Source organism: Haemorhous mexicanus, chromosome 1 (assembly GCF_027477595.1).
Source record: "Haemorhous mexicanus isolate bHaeMex1 chromosome 1, bHaeMex1.pri, whole genome shotgun sequence".
Lineage (NCBI taxonomy): Eukaryota > Metazoa > Chordata > Aves > Passeriformes > Fringillidae > Haemorhous > Haemorhous mexicanus.
The window spans coordinates 149,144,147-149,163,482 of record NC_082341.1 but is presented as its reverse complement, the minus strand read 5'-3'; the positions used below and the strand labels follow the sequence as shown (position 1 = coordinate 149,163,482).

Genomic DNA, 19,336 nt, shown 5'->3' with positions numbered 1-19,336 from the left:
AATATGGCCATCAAAACATCCTCTGCTTTTGTTTTCAAAACATTGCAATTATGAATAAAAAAACAAACATGATGCTCTTAGTTTTCACAAATCCATTTTATTCCAATAATATCATAACTTGCTACCACCTGTTTGAAATTTTGATTTAATATTTTCATGTGATATTAAAAATGTTGACAACCAGTGCTATACTTTGTTAATGAACACTTCAAAGACACTGTCTTTGTTTTAAGCTTGATTTTGTTGCAAGCACACAGCAGGTAATTCTGCTTTCATCATATCTGGGCAATGAAAATAGACAGTCTAACTCACTTTCTTAATTAGCTACTGAAAACCCTTAAAAACCAATGAGTATGTAATTTCCCTCACTGTGAAAATGCTGTGAAATTTCCTTAATGAAGAGCAGAAACCTGCACTAAATTTCTTTTTCATTTCTATTCCTCAGGATACAAAATCCCTAAGTTTTAAATGAATGACATATTAAATCCAGACACATAGTGAAATGATGGCTTTATGTAGAATTGCTTTCAATATATATCAGGTGTCCTGACCTGCTCTTTTTTCAGTCTTGAAATTTGCATAACATTTTAAACCTTGAAATACTACAATTTAATTATAGAGTCTCTCAGATAAATTTGTCATGCTGCCTTTTCCTGCACCCCACATACATATGTCAAGTTATACATATCTGAAAACAATTATTGTGTAGTGAAGTCAGGATTATTGTTGTGCAATAAAAATTGTGCAGGAATGTTTGACTAACTGAAGCTGCAAACGAAGGCTTAAAAGGACTATACAAGGAAAATCACAAAAGTTAAATAGCTAAAGTTATTATAGCTACAAGACTATGAAAATCAGTCCAGCCCTTACCCCTTCTCTTGTAATAAGATCACAACACTGCAGGACAGCAGTTCACAGAAAAGGCATTTAGTTATGATTAGAAACTTCTCTGGTGTCATGGCCACACATCGACTCCCCATCCAAGACTGCTCTAGACCAAAGACACTAATGAAGCCTGGACAAAGCAGTAGGAGAACAGGGATGGGAGGCTGCTTTCAAGCTAAGAAAAGTTGTTAAACTGTATCTTACTAACCTGAGCAACCTGGGATCTGAATTAATGTTCAGAAAACCCAATATATATCCTCTCTGAAACATTTTGTTTGCATTACCTCTAGTAGATTTAGAGCACCTAATATCATTTTATATAGAAGTTCTTTGAGATCAGAGGGGAAAACAGTCAATATCTGTTTGACTTTTACATTCATCCTCTGGAGAGGTGCTCATTTGTGTTCTCAGTGTAGCAGGTTATGCATCATTCATGAAGAGAAAACTCCTTACCTCTTGCACAGAGCTCACCAGCAGGGCTGCTCAGCTCTTGCTGTGGTAAACTATTGGGAGGGAGTGAACTCAAATCAGAAACAAATCCTCTAGGTTCTAAGTCTTGACAAGCCAAATGGAGAAAATTATTCTAATTTTAGCACTACATTTGTGTAGTTTCAGTGCAGATACCTAGTTCTAGAAGTTACTAAAGCCACAACACACTAGTCTTTTTAGTTGTATTCTTTAAATCCTTCTCCAAGACAGTCCTCAGCAAGCAGGCCCATTTCTCTGCAGAAATAATCTCAAATTCCACAGAGAGAAGGTCGTTTTATGTGGAAACAAAGGCCCTTCTTATTATCTTCCTTAATTCATATGGAAATGTCCTAGGGCATCTGACACACTGGCAGAGGAAATGGAGCTGGAGGCAGGAGGCAGGAGGGGAGGTGGGGAGCAAGCACTGCCCTTCCAATCTGGCCAGGAGTATTCAGGCCAGAAAGTACAGGCTGGTATCAAACCTGATCCACTGGGCTTCCCATCAAGGTGGGACAAAGATGGGTGTCTGCAAGTTTTAATTATGGATTGAGTCAGATCAGAGGGGAGAAAGAAGAAAAACTTTTCTACATTAAATGGTGTAATGAGAAGAGTCCCCTAAGAGAGTACCCTACAGACAATTCCTCCTTGCAAGCCCTGCCACTGGCTTCCTGAGCACCTACATTCCAGGTAATCTCTTTCTCACAGGGGATTCCACAAACCCAAGTAAAGCTCATTTTGAAAGTCAAAACAGTTTGGATAATGTTTCATTTGATTTGCATAAAGGATTAGAGCTCACCACTTGAAAGGACCATTTGTCCAGGTGAGAAGAGGATAGTTTTGTTTTCTAGGTATGATCATACATTCTGTCTTTCTAGTATGGGTATAAGGGCTAGAAAATGAGAAGACAGCCCTTAGTCTTCAGAACAATCTGCTGTTGGCATATTTAGTCTCTTCTGCCTGAGATCTTTGGAAAAACTGTAATCCTGCCTTAATCTCTTTTTCCATTAAAAATCCTGTTTGACCATTTTTTCCTTCTACCTCTACTTCCAGAGGATTTTTTTTCACACTTTCCCCTGAAACAATCTCTGTTTCCCATGGCTTTAAGAAGCTCTCTGCAGATTGATGAACTCTAGTTTGTTTTTTGGCTTTTATTTTTTTAATTTTTTAAAGCAGCTTACATGTTATGTAGGTTTTATCAAGCTCTCACAAAGCTAGAATTTAATCAACTGTCAGTACTTTGCAACCTCTAAAATAAAAGCAGATTGGATTGGGATTGGAAAGGACACTTTAAGAGGGTTAAGCACCATGAAGTCTTGTGTGTGTGTATATATATATATATGTGTGTGTGTGTGTGTGTGTGTGTGTGTGTGTGTGTGTTTGTGTGTATTTGTGTATATATGGTGGTGGTGAGAATATTAAAATCTCTGTGAATTGGTATGAGGATAAAGTTCAGATTTAGTATAAAAAATAAAAGAATAATCTTAATTTTAGAGAGCAAATGGTCTTTATAAAAATAGCTTAATGTGCTTCATATTTTAAAATTATGATCACAATAACTGAGCCTTTATTTTTAAAGGGCAAACTATAAACTCACAATTTAAAAAAACCCCAAAACTATGTAAACCTGTGGTTTAATATTACATTTTAGGCTTTTTTTTTTCCTCTTGATAAAAACCAATTTGTTAACCATGAGATTCTAAGTAAGGCTTCACATTTGTCCAGACTTTCTTCCATCTTAGTACTTTTCTCTAAAGAACCATGGTTGCCACAGAAATGTTTTTCTTCATGCTGTTCCATCAGCACTTGGATGATCAAACCCTAAGTATAACATACTGGTTGATCCAACAAATAAAGGAATGTGAAATGTTTATATTGTTCTTCACAATCCATTTCCATATTCTAATTTAGTAGGTGACCTGTTTCCTAAATCCAATAAAAGACTTTTCTTCTTTATTGTTGGGGGGAAGAAATCTTTACATGCATTTATGATTCTTTAGATTCCAGGATGTATATTTACTACACCTTCTCTCAAAACCCCTAATTACTGAACCCATTTGCAGTAGAAATACAAAGACTGTAAAGTCAGGGCTTATATGTAGTGCCTTCACATCCACTGCTAGTGCTTGTTTCTTGTCATCAAATCATAAATTCCACCTTTTTCTGTCGAGTAGAAATCTAAGGTAAAATCAAGACAAAAATTATTTTCTTCCTTCTCTTCTATTCCTTGCAAATCCAGAATTGTCACATGGGCTCAAACAGAATAATGAGATTTATAGTCAATGACAGACAGAAGTGCAATTCATATAGGAGAGAAATCCCAGTGTCAGATCTTCAGGCATGGGAGTTTTCCTTGGAAGAAATTAGTGAGAAGGAATCCTCCTTCCTAGTAGAAGGATTTTGCATTCACTGAGGATAAAACTCCTGTGAGGTACTTTGATCTCCAAACCAGGTTGTTGAAATTCTGGTCAATAGTGAGTGAAACAGACAGGATTTTGGTGGCCTGTTTCTCCTATGCTCTCAGCTCTTTGCTGTCTTATACCAGCTGGGCTGTCACACATTCCTCTTGGCTTAATAAGGAACTCCAAGCTCCAAATTCATCAAGTTAGTGCCTCTGCTCTGAATTTCTCTTTCAGGATTAGAACTGTTAGTGTACTAAGAAACTTCCCTTAATGTCCTAACAAGACTGTAGGAAGACTCTAAAATTAATGTCTTTACAGAATTCTTAATTAATAGAGGGACTCTGTAGTCCAGGTAATGCTTTTAAATAATATAACCATAAGCAGTACCAATTCCAAGATAAACAGAGTCAAGTTATTGATGCCATTACTGAGATAATTTATAGTAAAATAGAATATTTGGATTAACATTTATAAATAGGCTAGAGGTCTTTCAAATTGATGTTGTTTGGGTTTCTCCTTTTTCTTCTTTTATATGTTCTCTGTATTCTTCACACATATATTTGTAACTCTGTCACCTATTGTATTAGTAACTAGTTTTTCCAGTACTTTTCCATGGCCTTTCTGGGAGCAGAAAGACAAAACAAATTCCAGAGCTCTAAGCCCCAGGAGGTAGAAGGTTCTGTGCTATCTTGGTTCTTCCTGCGAACCAAGACCAAGAACAACTCCTCGAGGTCCATTCTCATGGAAAAAGTACAACTAGTGCTGAAGGGGGGGCTGCAGAGAAGGGGTTTGGCCTGGGGAGGAATGGCATTACCCCTTGTCCTCCTAACTGGTGCTTTTTATAAATTATGTTAATTTCCTAAAACCTATTAATGTGTACTCATCCCTGTAGGAGAGGGCTTTTATGGACATCTTTCCATAAGTGCCCGTGAAGGCCTTCAATAAAGATCCCCTTTTACATCACCTCCTTACTAAAATTATCTCGAGTTTCCTTCCCAGGTTGGGCAAAAGGCAACAATATCACCAGTATTCAACTGTCCATCTACAAGCCTATTCAAAGGGGTTTGATTTTCAGGAGGTGACTATTTCTCCCACCTACTGAAAGGAAGTTTTATCCTGCTTGTCCTGTTTAGTACTGGAGTCTTGTAATTCTCTGACAAGGTGCATCCCTTGTTTTGAACAGCAAATATGACCTTGTGGCTCTTATTCATCTTGGTGTCTGCAGTGATTTAGTCATAGAAAGCTGAACAATAAAAGGCACAAAAGCCTTCTTTCTGATATTTTCTATGTCATTAGCTGCCATGAGTACTCCTGACAGATGTGTATTTTACTGAAGTTGTCTAGAAATTTTCAAAACAGCTCAAAAAAAAAAAAAGGAACAAAATGGAAAAAGAGACATCTAAATCAATAGAAAAAAGAACCAGTACAGAAGAATTAAATGAAGGCTTAACAGCAGATAAGTCAAAGCTGTTCCAGAGAAGCACAGCACAATAAGCATTAAAGTCAGATGGTGCCATTCTGATATTTTAGAACTAATTTGAATTGTAGGAGCTGTTTTGTTATCATTTTCTATCCCAGTAAAACAAGGAAAAGCTTAAGATTATGCTATTATGAAATCAGTGTTGTATCTATCTCTCTCCTGTTCTTTAGCTCTGACTCCAGCCTTCCTTGCAAACTAGCTGAAATTTATGGAAGCCAATACACCAGAAGATAGTACAAAGCTTTTTGTCATAATATGAGTCTTATTTCCATATAAATATTTTTCTCCTGAATATTTCCATATTCTCCACTATTGTTTAATAAAGAATAAATTTTTTAAAAAATCATAATGATATTTGAAAGATATAAAACTGAGAATATAAAATATGCCTTTCCTTTATTAGATGAGTCTAATGGGTTACTGTGGGGCTGGAGAGTATCACTTGTTCAGCTCAGGGATCCCCAGCAATAAGTAGGACATTGACCTCTTGGAGAAAATCTAGAGAAAAGTCATTAAGATGACCAGAGAGCTGGGGCACTTCTCCTATTAAGACAGGAGGAGAAATTTGAAATTGTTCAGTCTGGGGAAAAGAAGCCCACAGGGAAACCTTATAGAACCTCCCAGTGCTTAAAAGGGCTTCAAGAGAGATGGAGAAGGACTGTTGACAAGGGCATATACTGGTAGGACAAGGGGGAAACTGAGGGTAGGTTGAGTTTGTTATTAGGAAGAAATTCTGGACTGTGAGGGTGGTGAGACACAGGAACAGGTTGCCCAGGGAAGTTGTGTCTGCCCCTTGACTGGAAGCTAGATGGAACTTTGAGCAACTTGGTCTAGAGGGAGGTTCTCCTGCCCATGGCCAGGAGGTAACTGACTGATCTTGAACAGCCCTTCCAACCCAACCCATTGCATGATTCTATGATAAATGTTCATGTCTACAAGGTAGGGCAGTAATACAAATTATTTTGTAACTCCGGCTTTTCACCACTCATCTTTCTAACATGGCTGAGTTTCACAATGGAATGTAAATCTAACATGCTCTTCATTCAGGAGAGAAAAAATCATGTGTAAGGGTTCAGAGGATCTGGAATTATTAATGATTGTGTGTATTCAACACAGACACTTAATTTGAGAGCGCTTAACCTGAGACCTGTGGATCCTACTGCCAAAGCTAAAAGATAAACAAACAAAGCACTATCAGGAGATTGTTTCATGATATGCTCCCACCCACTCCCACGCAAGATAGTGGTGCTCATGTGGCCTTATGACAATCTGGTTCATTGTACCTGTGCCATAGAGTAATTACTGCCTGCAGTTAGCAGTTAGCTTCATGATCAACTATGTTACTTCTGAAAATTTTTTTGAAGTATTTTTGTAAATATTTTGAAGAGGAATAATTATTTTTTATTAAATATACCTGCACCAGCAATAACAAGTATCATGCAAAAAAAAGAAAAAAAAAAAAAAAAAGTGTTCTACCAATTCCCAGTATGTTACAGGATGAGCTAAATATTTATGAAGCCAAAATTATACTGGAAAGGCATAAAACCCCAAACTGGCAGCCCTGGAATCATCCTTCTACATCTCAGGAGCTGCTGGCAAAGCAGGAACTAAGATTGTGATCTCCTTACAGAGCCAGCTGGGTAATACAAAAGACACCTCCTTTTACACATGGCAGTAGACTGTTAGTCATCACACCCTGCCAAGAGTTTGTAATGTAGCTTCAGGTATTGAATCATCAAACCATTCCCTATCCAGCCAAAACAAAGGACCAGCAGGACCTGCAGTTCCCCCCTTCAGCACGTGCTATCTATATTGTTTTATGCTGGTTTGGACAACAGCATAGAGGAAACAATTGGACAACATCTTCCTACAAGAATTGTGTGGAAAAAGCTTTTTCCTACTTTGATTGCCACAAACTTTGCAACATGTCTCATTAGACGCTTTCATGAAGGGTTCATTTTCATTCACTCTCATAAATACTGGGTTATCAGTTTGATTGAGATTCTAGATATGTTTCATAGATAAAAGCTAAACAAAAGGAGACTCCAAGACCTTCTGTGTGATCTGACCTTGCTTCTCTTTGAAAACAGCAGATGCCTAAATGCAACATGCAGCCAAGGATGGGAAAATTTTGGGTTATTAATTGCTGGAATTGAAATAAAAACAAAGTTGATATTGCCCATATCAAACATCACAGAAGTAAGTAGTAAAAGCTAAAGGCAGCCTCATAACCCCACAAGTCTGAATGAATTAGGTACTGCAGTTCTTTCAGTATTTTTTAATTAACTCCCATTGTCGTGATGAGACACAAGAAACAGCTGCAAATAGACTGTCCATGGTACACTTAGTAAGCACAAAGGAATTTATCTTCAGAGCAGTTCATCATAATGAGAGGTGCTAATTTCCATTTTCTAGAGTGACATCTACAATAATTACATCTATTCTGAACATAGTCAGATTTTCAGTACGAAACAATACAATTTTTATTGACTTCCCTTAAATGTAATAAAAGCTCATGCGCTCCAGAAAGACTAAAACTACTCCTGCTCTGAATGGCCCTTTTCACATCCTATTAAGTTCAGTATTTAAGACAATAAAACACCTCTGATATTAATTGTAAATGCTGTTAAAGATAAGCTTGATGGTTCTGGAAAAATGATTCTTAAAAATCAAGATGAAAAATGTGACACAGTTTCTCTAGAGCATCTATGGTTAAACACTTCTGGGGTACACCCACTCTAATTTTACACAAGTGTCTTGGGAACAGCCATAAGCAGCATGATTCCAAATCCAGACTTACTCCCACGACTTCTCTGTAAGTTCCGCCTTTTGATGGTATATGCAGAGGAAGAAGAGCAAAACCTGAATTCACCTGTCAGTCAAGAGGGGGGGTTTGTGCCTTGGCAAAACCATCCCCAGTAAGAATTATGAGGAAGAAACAAAAGTCTATACCATCCAGATGGAGCTGGTGCACAGAGCCTTTGCAGACAGCAGACCCTGCAGGGGTGATTCCCTCACTTGACCTGCAGAGAAACCTCAGGCAGTTTGACCTTCCTCTTAGCAATCTCCTCCAGATCCCAAATTGCATGTCAATGTTTTGTTCTTGTTGAAGTTTTGGTCTCTTTGATTGGCCCAAGTGAAAAGGTCTCTGGTTTTTATTCACAAGACTGAGGCCTTGTGCACTGGTTAATTGACTCTTCTCAAAAACTGCAGCAAAGGTCATTATTTATTCATCAGGGACATGTCCCACTTCTCCACGAATGTGCTTACCTGTGTTTGTGCAGCTGTAAGCACTGCTGCCCCCTGATTTCTGTGCAAGTGACCCAAGGGATGGATCAGTGCATGCAGACCACAGCAAAGCTGTGCAACAAAGAATGACGATTGCAGATGCACAAAACAATAAATGGGCCTTAGAGGCAGTATAAATGTTAAATTGCAGTCTTGGGACTTTAAGTAGATGTGGGTGACTCATGAAGTCAATTTGCTTATCATTGCAGGATTTGTTTCACTGCTGCTAACTTTTCCTGAAGGAGTAGATTGGGTAGGAGTCAGCTCCATATTTGACACCTCCTAAACTGAGTGACTACACACTCTTTACGTCTATGAGCTCCTACTACCATGGACTGAGATCTAGTCAAAACAGTCAACAGAACCCAAAGTGACCCATAGTAACACCGAAGGAGTCACTTACTCAGTTGAGTATCTCTACAGATTCATTGGATTATATGGCAGTTTGGGCATAACTACCTTGGAGTCACAAAACTCAGGTGTTCGAATGCAGACCGCAATTTTACCATCAATTTGTTACATTTAGTGATTTCTGCTGTTTTTTTTTTCTTTACCACAGATATTCTTCAGGTTAAAGGTACTTTTAAAATTTGTTTACTGTAAACTTTGCTCCATCCTAAACACTGGGGTTGAGTCATGTCATGAATTGTTATTAGAATAATAGTTCACGAGCTCTTTTCTAGCATTCCTTTGTTGCTATTTTCTTTCTTCTTTGTCTTTTCTCTTGAACAAATATATCTCTGCTCCTTTTCAAACCACTTATCACTGCTGCTTTGAATTGTCTCCACTTAGGCCACTGCTGAACTAGTAAGCTTTCAAAAGATCTGGGTGATGGAGTTTCCTTCACCCTAGAATTGATAACATTTTATTAGGGCTTTCTCTGTAAGAAAAGGAAATTTTTCTAATGTGTTACCCTCCGGCTCTGAAAATGCCTTCCAAGAGAGACTGACTAAAAAAGTGAGGACTCTTTGATCATGTAAATAGTAAGGTACAGAAGGTAATAAAAAAATGACATTTTTCTTTTCCCTGGGATTAGCTACTGCTTTTTTTGTACATGACCTCCACACACTGCTGTTCTTCTGTGCCATAGTATCTAAACCTGTGAAATAGGGGCAATAGTATTTATGTAGCTTGAAGGGGAGTTATGTGGCAAGGATCTTTACATCAAGGGAAGAGTGACCTGACACTCATTCTTGAATAACCGAAAATCTTTCTTAACTGTTGGATTGAAGAAAAGTGAACTGAAAGACCTCTGGAAAAGGACATATAGTGGTCCAGAGAACACTAGAATCACCTGTAGGAAAAGAAAGAATGGAAATGATCCACACTAGAGCCCACCTCAGTTCCTACCTTGGAGAAGAAGCCTGGTTCAGCATCCCCACCATCTTGTCAGTGTGGTGTGATGTAAGAGTAGCTGGGCATAGCAAGGGACAGCTGACACCCACAGAGCAAAAAATCTTCTGTCATTTGAATGCTTCAGTACCAGAAAACTGATGGTAACTAAGTACCTCAAAAAGTATACATAGATACACACAGGCACACTTAAATGCTGTTTTTCTTGCAGTGCTCTTCCTTAGCACAACATACATCATGCAGAGCAGTGACACGAGCTGTCCATGAACCTTCAGTTGTGATTCCAACAAAGGCTCATCACACACTTCACTATTAATGGAGGAGGGCTGCTACAGAGGCAAAGTAATTAACCTCAGTTTTATGGGTCATTGCCAGATCTTATGTGCAGACAAGAACATTTAACTTACCTTAATGAGTAGCATGAAGGTTAAGATATCAAATGTCCTAGGCACATTTTTCTTGGCTTAGTGAACATGTGCCAAGCCAACTATGTTTTATTCTAAATAAACTTTCTAGAGGCATGGCTTGATACCCCCTTGAATACAAATAGGAATGCAAGATTTTCCTTTTGGGGAAAAAAAAGTACATTCTCTATTTAAGTCATATAGGTATGAAGGAACTGATATTTTTTTAATGTTCAATTATCATAGATTTCATAAATAGTTCAATAAGAACCAGGATTTCTGTTTGCTTTCTTTTTTTTAATATCCCCTTTTTAAAAAAACTACTTGTCTTTCAATTTTCCATCCTTCATGGGTAAGCTAGGAAACAACACGTTTCTTTTAACAGTGAAAAAATTTAGTGTTATTCTGAATGTATCTTCACAAGTCATTGGACACTTTATTCATACAACTCCCTGAAATACTGATCTGATTTATTCAGAAAGTGGTTTTATTTTTTGGTCATATTAAGCTATGTATCTTAATAGTGAAGGAATAAGAAAACCTAAGTGCCTTCTATCACAGGAAGCTTAAGGACACAAAATTTTTTAAATATTTCTGGCTTCTAGCCTATCAATCAGCAGCTCTTTGCATTTGCTTGTGAGTGAAGCTACCTGAGGAGTAGTTGTTCATGTGAAACCTGGGTTTGCAGGAGTGTGCAAGACCTCCTAAGGGACTGGTTTGCTTCTTGCTATCACAAGCATCACATCCAGTGTTTAGACAGCTGAAGAATGAAGATGCAGAATTCCCAGATGGAAAGGGTGCAACAAAACCAAGACAAAGCAGATGTGCTAAAATTAGAATCACCTTGTATGGGGAAACAGAAAGTCTGAGCTTGGCTACTTCCCAAAATAAAGGATGATCTCGCTGCATTATAGTTCACAGCCTGCTCTTTAGAAGCCATCACTCACATAATTTTTTGTCTCTTCCTCAGAAAGGCAGGTCTTGATTTGGCAAAGGTTTGTAGAATAGGCGGATAAATTAAATATTAGGAGATTCTCAGTTCTCTCATATTCTGTCAGCATTTTATGCAGGAAGGAGTGCCTTCCTGGAGGGGGGTGTGACACTCCAGTGCTCCAGTGGTAAAACACTCTAGTGCTCCAGTGCAGCTTTTGGCAGCCTGGGTTCTCCCCTCTTAAACAAACACACAGTTCACCTCAGCTGGTGCTGCCATCGAGCCAAATGGAGGCGTTTATCCACAATGTGTTTCCGCCAGAGCTGAAGATTGTTTACTAACTGCTGACTAAGACTGCTCAGAGTGAGAATTCTTCATGATCTACACTGTGAAAGTTCTAAGTTAGTCGTGATATCACTTCCTGTGAAAGCTAGGAAGGGATTCCTTCATTTATTCACGTTTCATCTATGGCAATGTTTCATCCACATGACATTGAATCCTGTTGGCATAAAAATCATTATTTTCATTATTGGTTTGCTTGACTTTCTCACTCCACCCATCCTTCTCTTTGGTTTTTCTTGTTCTCTCTGAACAAATCTTCACCCTTGAGAAGGGACATAACACAGCCTGTATGTGTTTCATTATGGATCTCATTATGACTATGAGATTATTTTATACCCTCCCGTTATCAACTTGCCTCAAAACAAATTCAACATCAGTTTCTTCGACAAAAAAGGCTGGAGGAGAGGAGAGGAGAGGAGAGGAGAGGAGAGGAGAGGAGAGGAGAGGAGAGGAGAGGAGAGGAGAGGAGAGGAGAGGAGAGGAGAGGAGAGGAGAGGAGAGGAGAGGAGAGGAGAGGAGAGGAGAGGAGAGGAGAGGAGAGGAGAGGAGAGGAGAGGAGAGGAGAGGAGAGGAGAGGAGAGGAGAGGAGAGGAGAGGAGAGGAGAGGAGAGGAGAGGAGAGGAGAGGAGAGGAGAGGAGACTTTATTCATCTGTGTGTTCTGTAGTCAACATATGTGCCTGATTTGGAAGTTATTATCTGGTTATCCCTAGATATAACCTATTCCTCAAAATGTTGTTTGAAATTTGGTTATAAATAGCTTACATATATGCTAGTAACATTCTCTTCTTTAGTTCAATAAGATTTCAGTATTTGCAATCCTGTAAAGCAAAAGAAAAGTGAAAAATTGTAGCTTTGCTTCAGAGTGATTTGGAGTGATAAATTCTAATACTGGACAAAGATCTCTAATCTGAAAAAAAAAAAGGGGGACTGAGGGCAAAAAGACACAATAACAGTATTTTAGTACAGAAAGATTATTACAGAGAAAGCAGCAATCAATAATTATCCATGCCCAATTTGAGAGGATAAAAAGAACGTTTAATTTGCAGAGAAACAGATTTGGGTTGGATACTTGCAAAAATCTGTCAAAGCTGTTAAACAGATGAGCCACTGAAGCCAGTCTAAAATCTCTCAGGGGATGATCTAGGGCTTTCATTAAAGAACTTGATTACTTTTTGAGGGCTTGCCTTGCTATACTAAGATGTGGTTAGTTAGAGCACAGTGCTAATAAACATGATTGCAGCTTCGATCCCCATATAGGCCAGTCACTTAAGATCCTTGTGGGTCTCTTCCCACTCAGGATATTTGGTGAAATTCTGTAAAAATTCTGGGCTTAATTACATTATGACAAGGCTGGAAACAGCACTTATATGTTTATGTATATATCTCCTTATTCATTAATGCTAGAAGTATATGTGCACCAATATGCACTGATACACTGTGTTTGCACACTAATACTAAACTAATATACATTATAAATAAGCATGTGTATACATATAAACATATGTCTCAAATGTTTACTCTTCCTGAGTGTTTTTGAAACACAGACAAAACTAATTAGAAATGTTGAATATGTTCTCCAGTCTTCCTAGACAAGAGGACCAGTTTGAATAGCTGCATGTGAACTCAATTTTTCTTCCTTACCTAAACCAGAGGTGTCCTGGACTATGGACTCAGGTTGATAAAGTGAATTATCACCAATGGCCAGAGCTAGAATTTTTAGAGAGGAGGGTCTGATCTTAAATAACCACTTATCCAGATCCCTAAACTGGGCATTGTGAAATACCAGTTCAGAGTGACACTGGTTTCCTCTTTGTTTCAGGAACGACTGGTGCTCTCTGTGTTACCACGGTTTGTAGTCCTGGAAATGATCAATGACATGACCAATGTAGAAGATGAACATTTGCAGCACCAGTTCCATAAGATCTACATTCATCGTTATGAGAATGTCAGGTGGGTGAAGGAGCTTTTCTGTAATGCTTGAGGTCTCAGATGTTGGTAAATTTCTCTTGTCTGAGGGTTTCCTTTCTATTGCTTTAGTCATTCATTAATCAGAAAATTAGTGTACCCTTGCTTAGTATTTAAGCAGAGCCTTTTGATGCCTTCTTTTACTCATCAGGATGGCTGGATGCCATGGCAATGGCAAGACCCATTTGAACTAAACACTGAGTCTGGACAATTTGTGGGGTTTTTTTCAGGTTTTTTTCGCTTTTTCACACTCAGATCATTTAAGTGGTCAGGATTGCACAGGAAGGGGAGCCCTGCCTACAAGTGGACACATATTCTGCCACAACCTGAAGGTTCACACCACACACTGAAAAATGAGATGGAGACTTGTAAGATGTTCTCAAAGATGGTGAACTGTTATATGGTTCCTCTGCTTTATAGTAATTTTCATTTAATCAATCTTATTATTATTTTCTTAATCCTTATCCCTCCCTCTAATTTTTTTCTTTCCTGAAGTAAGTTTTCAGAAGGGTGATAATTATCCTATGAGCTGCTACTCAAGGAAATCAGTCCTAATTGTACATTTACACCAGAATGATCAACTTCCACTCCATGACATTACATACCCTTAGTTTTTATTGTATTTCCTGAAAATCAGAATATTTTGTTAAGCCAATAGCATTTTCCATAAACCTTTCCCAAAACACAAGCGTAAATTATTGAGGGACCATCTTTGAAATCATCATTGAAGGAAGTGCAAAATAAGCATGGATATGGTGGCAGATAGTTTGCTTGGGAAGGAAGTACTTTGCCTTTCAATGAAACCAAAATATTACTTCATCTGGAGAGGTTCAATAAAAATAATTTGCACTTCTGCAGAAGAATAAATTGATTATTTGCTGCTTCTGTGCCCATGCAGTAGCTCTGATATGTTATTTTATTAAATCTGATTGAAAGTTTCAAGGACCCTCATAAAAGTCTGAGTTGCACTAAATTAAAATGTCTTCCATTAACCTTTTTCATACTCAGAGCAAGTGTTACTGTAGAAGAATCAAAATATGGAGAAGATGGCCCTTTTGCTTTAATGGAAAAGGGTTGTAGACAGGATGAGAAGTCAAAGCACATTTTATGCCTGAAAGAGATTTGAAATTCAAATTCTGCATGCTTTAAAATATAGATACTGGTTGGCTTCTCTACATAATGCCAGAAACTAGATCTTTTCAAAACAAGGTTTCAAACACCTTATTTTTTTTCCTAAATGTTCAGTACTGAATACTACTTAAACCAAGGCTATATGAATCTTTAAAAGCAGTTTCCAGTTAGAAATTTTTGTTGGTTTGAAAATTAAAAGTGTAGAAACTACTAGTTTGAAAATCTTAGTTTTATAAATATAGTCTATTATTACTTTTCATTGCTCTTTGAGTAGCTTGGTACTTCACCTTTTAATTTTATTACTTCTCACTGGTAAAAATCTTACCTAGTTTGTAAGCATCTTGTTTAAACCTCACCCAAACCTTTACCAGTCCATCCATTTGAAGATGTGCTATCAGTCAACCTGATTATTACTGTATTTCTTACTGGTTACATTGGTAATTCTCAGACACTGCCGAATTGTGATCTTGTTCACCACAAGTCATCAGCTAAAGTGAAACAAGATCTTCTGGTGCTCAGATGGTAACACCAGTTATTGGTTGACTTTCAAGTGCTAACCAGGTTTGTGCCAGAGTGATGTGTGTCTTTTTGAACATCACCACTTTATAATGTAGACAATGCTTTCTTTGTCTAATTACTGAGCTATCAGATACTTTGTTCTGGGTGGTATCTTGCACACCACAGACTTTGTGTGTGTTTATGTTTCTCTATGCTCACATGTGGTCATTCTAGGCACAGTGAGCAGCCAAAAGGCAAGAAAAAAAACTGGATGTTCAAACTCAGGTTAGAAGTCTGTTTTCAAGCAGTTTTTTAATGGAGATCCTACCACAACTTCAGGCACGCAAGTTGATACACCTAAATTCAAAGTACGATCACACTGGTCTCCCTGTAAAGTCAGTAAAATGAAAAAAGAATTATCCAATTAAAGATTGATACCTTATAAAGAGAGCACTACAGTTCTAACTCAGGTACTTCTATCACATGCCTAAAATGACGCTAAATAAAACTGGCCTCAGCCTGGTATACATCAAGACTATCACAGATTTGTCTGCACTCTTAGGATTTGAGACTTGTATGCTTTGAAAATCTAGAATTTCACTACTCCTATTTTTGGCAAAACATTTTCTCACTCTTTGTAATATTTATTTTTTTTTTTAGTTCCTTCAATTTTGTATTCAGTACTCTAGTATGTACAAAAGTATAGAACAGAGGTAATGTTACTTCAAGGGTAATAAAATGATCCTTCCACTAGAAAAAATGCTAGAAAGTAACTTAAAGCATCAGTAATTAAAGGAAATAGAACAAAATATTGATATGTTTTCTCTTTTTTTAGCATTCTTTTTGCAGATGTTAAAGGATTCACCAACCTGTCCACAACTCTATCAGCCCAGGAGCTGGTCCGAATGCTGAATGAACTCTTTGCCAGATTTGATCGACTAGCACATGTGAGTTAAACACAATTTATTTCCAAAAAGACAAAATCAATTCCATATTTGGGAGGTCTGGAAAATATCCTCTGATCAATTTGAACAATACATATCCAGATTCTTCCCACAGGGATTTTATATAGCAATTGAGATTGGAAGACACTGACAAAGTTATATGAAAAATTATGAGTTCTGATAGCAAGTGAAAGCAAAAGTTGTCATCAGAGCATTAGGTTTCTGTAGTGCTGGACAGAGAATTGTATGAAAGCAGATCACCTACCACAGTTTCTAAGGAAGCTTCACATTTTGGATTTTTGCTGGAAATTTTCTTTTTAAGACCCCAGCTTTATTTGTCTTTTCTTCTGCAAAGTGAGGAAGGTTAAAAGATGTATTCATTTAAGGGCATCTAATCAGTTCTCACAGTCATTGCAGTGGTTAGTTAATAGCAGGGTTTACAGTCTTTAGGCTGGATTCTATCTAACTCAACAATGAAATTAATTAAACACAGCAGAGGAAATTTTTACATCAGGAAAATTAGTTGCCCCTTAATTAGCACTGATCAAAAAAAAAAATGAAGCCCAAAAATACAAGGGGAACATGCTCAGTTTTGCTAGCTTGTATATTTTTTTTCATGTTTCTTTGGTCAAAATGTAATTTAAAATGGATATCTTTAGGTGTCATTATCTGAGCTGACTAATAAGGCTTCTAAGTGGAGGCAGTGAAGTACATTTCATGGAGATGATTTTATCATTTTTCCAGCCAAATGTAGGTACACACTATAGGAAAATGCTAATTGCCCTGAATATAGTAGACCATGCTATCTATTTACTATAAAGGAAACCGAAAGTGGCTTGGCCTGATGTAGAGATTTGCATCCCTCACCAGCTTTTATGCATTTCTGGATTAGGGTGATGGGGAATTTGTACACACATTGCACGGTATCAGAGTAAGATCCTTGTGGTTTTCTCTCATCTTACACATTAGGGTCAAGAAAAGCAAGTCTTCCACAATTATTGAAATTTCTTTTGATTCAGCTGTTTTTATCTCAAATAGCAATGTGTTTTCTCTCGTACAGAGTGATGCCATAACCCATTGCCTGGGCAGTGGCAAAATAATAAATGCAACCTACAATATCTGCTTTGCAAACAAAAACTCCTTCCAGCTCTGGTCTACTCTGTAAACCAAGCCAGGTGAAAGAATATCCTCAGTCCTGTCTTTTAGAAAGCTTAGAGGAGTAATGTCTACTTTTGTATGGCTTGACAAAAATAGCTTTTTTAACTGAAGAAATATATTTTACACCAAATAAAATGTATGTATGTCAGAAATATTTTAGGAAGACTGTGTATAAAAAATTCTTTATTGCTTTGCTTCACATTTCAATTTTGGCTAGCATTCATGATCATTAACCATATTTTGTAACCATTCCATAAGCTATATTTAACCAATAGTGATTTTGTATAAAATTACTATATCCAGTAAAGGAGTTAGGAACAAGGAAGGCATTTACATTTAAATGTCTAATCCAGTGAATCCTCCTCCACTTGTCACTTAACCCTGAAGTCAACCTCCTGCTTGGTTTTTCAGGGTTTTATTTTCATTTTTTGGGTTTTTTTTTACTTTATAGGAACTGAAAATTTTGCTTCTTTAAATTCCTAGACGTTTTCCCCTTCTCTGTGGCTTGTCACACATCTCCACCTAAACCTTCTAGAAATCTTTCTGTTGCTGTTCTAAATTCATAAAACTTAATGGAAAACATTGAATATGCCACACAATAATAACAGTAATAAATATATGTCTGTTTTACATAGCCATGAATTTCTTATGCAGGAATCTCTGATTTGGGACAAAGGAAAGTCTGTGTCTGCAAAAAATCATTATCAGGAGGATCACCTCTCAAGTGAACATTCCAGTCACTAAATTCAAGACCCTAGGCTCCTTCATGCATTTCCTTTCCTAGTCTGGGAATTTACTTCTCTTTTTAACACATCATGCATTAGACTAATCCACTGGTCTAGAACAATCCTCTAAAAGGTGGAAGGCACAGGGAAGAACAACTGCAGAAATTGAACAGATTTTGCCTGCAAAGATTAAAGTTATATGATCACGAAAAATTAAACTTTAGTAAAAAGGAAGACATTTTGATTGTGTTCCTTATTTGTGGGTTCTGTGACCTGGATGTCATGATACCTGTGTGATGCCCTGACAATAGAGATGCCTAGCACAGAGGAACATCCCTTAGTTCCCTAAAAAGGGTTTGGTGTTTCTGTCCAATTCAGGGAGACAAATTCTCCCTCTGCACTTTACAGGAAACCAAGCCTCCACACTGGACTCTTATGGAGGGGACCAGCTGCATAAAAGAAAAGAGTTTAAATCTTATTTTGAACTTCACCTTTGAAAGGTTTGGAAATGGATACTGAGTGACCCTAAATGTTAAGGACTTATGAATTACAGGGATCTATCAACCTACCCATCTGATTCTGTATAAAGCTTTCACACCTGGTAAAGGTGTAGCTTTTGCAAAAATTCCTGGTCTTCATCTGAATGTACCACGAGATGATCTTGTTTTAATACTGGTCCATCTTGGTAGTATATTCCAGTGCCTTAACACTCTCACTGTTTATTCAGTATGGGTTTTTTCTCATTGGATTTTTTCTGACTTTGAATTACATCCATTAATTCTTGCTATGGCCAATCATTCCCTGACAAAAGGACCACCTTGTAGCCACTGACTTCCTCTGGGAATGCATCTGGATGTTTTGATCAAGGGGCTTCTTGGGTTTCCTTTTGATAAAAGAAACAGACCATACTCATGGCAAGGCTTTTACTCTGTAAGATTTATTCCTTCAAATAGTTTTGGGGACTACTTTTCTGGAACACCTCCTGTTTTTGAGAATCCCTTTTAAAGCACTGAAAACAGTGTTCCTGGACTAACCTCCACGAGTGTGAAGGCAGATCACCACAATTCCTCCTAATCTCTCTTTCCTCAATCACTGTCCAAATGCCATCTTTCTGAGCATACAGTGATAAAACTATTGTACTAAAAAATATTATTTTGGGGTTTTCTGGTCTTACTGTCATGTTGTGACCACGTCTGCATGGTAATTGTTTATTTTAGTGGTCTTATTCTTTTTGTAAATGTTATTAGCAATAGTTTTCTACTTGCCTGTAAATCCTCGACAGGGCTTTTGGGAAGTGGTCCTTTCAAGGCCTCCCTAGAAGGATCTTCCACTAAGGAGGATTATGCAATCAACACCTAGATTTC

At 37.6% G+C, this 19,336-nt stretch overlaps 1 protein-coding gene across 2 annotated transcripts in view; it reads left to right on the top strand.

The window, feature by feature from the left end:
* The window catches only part of ADCY8 (adenylate cyclase 8), a 117,982-nt gene that overhangs the window by 34,651 nt on the left and 63,995 nt on the right, over positions 1-19,336 (top strand). For both annotated transcript variants that reach the window (XM_059867173.1, XM_059867164.1), the window contains exons 3-4: positions 13,371-13,501; positions 15,981-16,092. In XM_059867173.1, the coding sequence (XP_059723156.1) occupies positions 13,371-13,501; positions 15,981-16,092 (243 nt within the window). The remainder of the gene's footprint in view (positions 1-13,370; positions 13,502-15,980; positions 16,093-19,336) is intronic.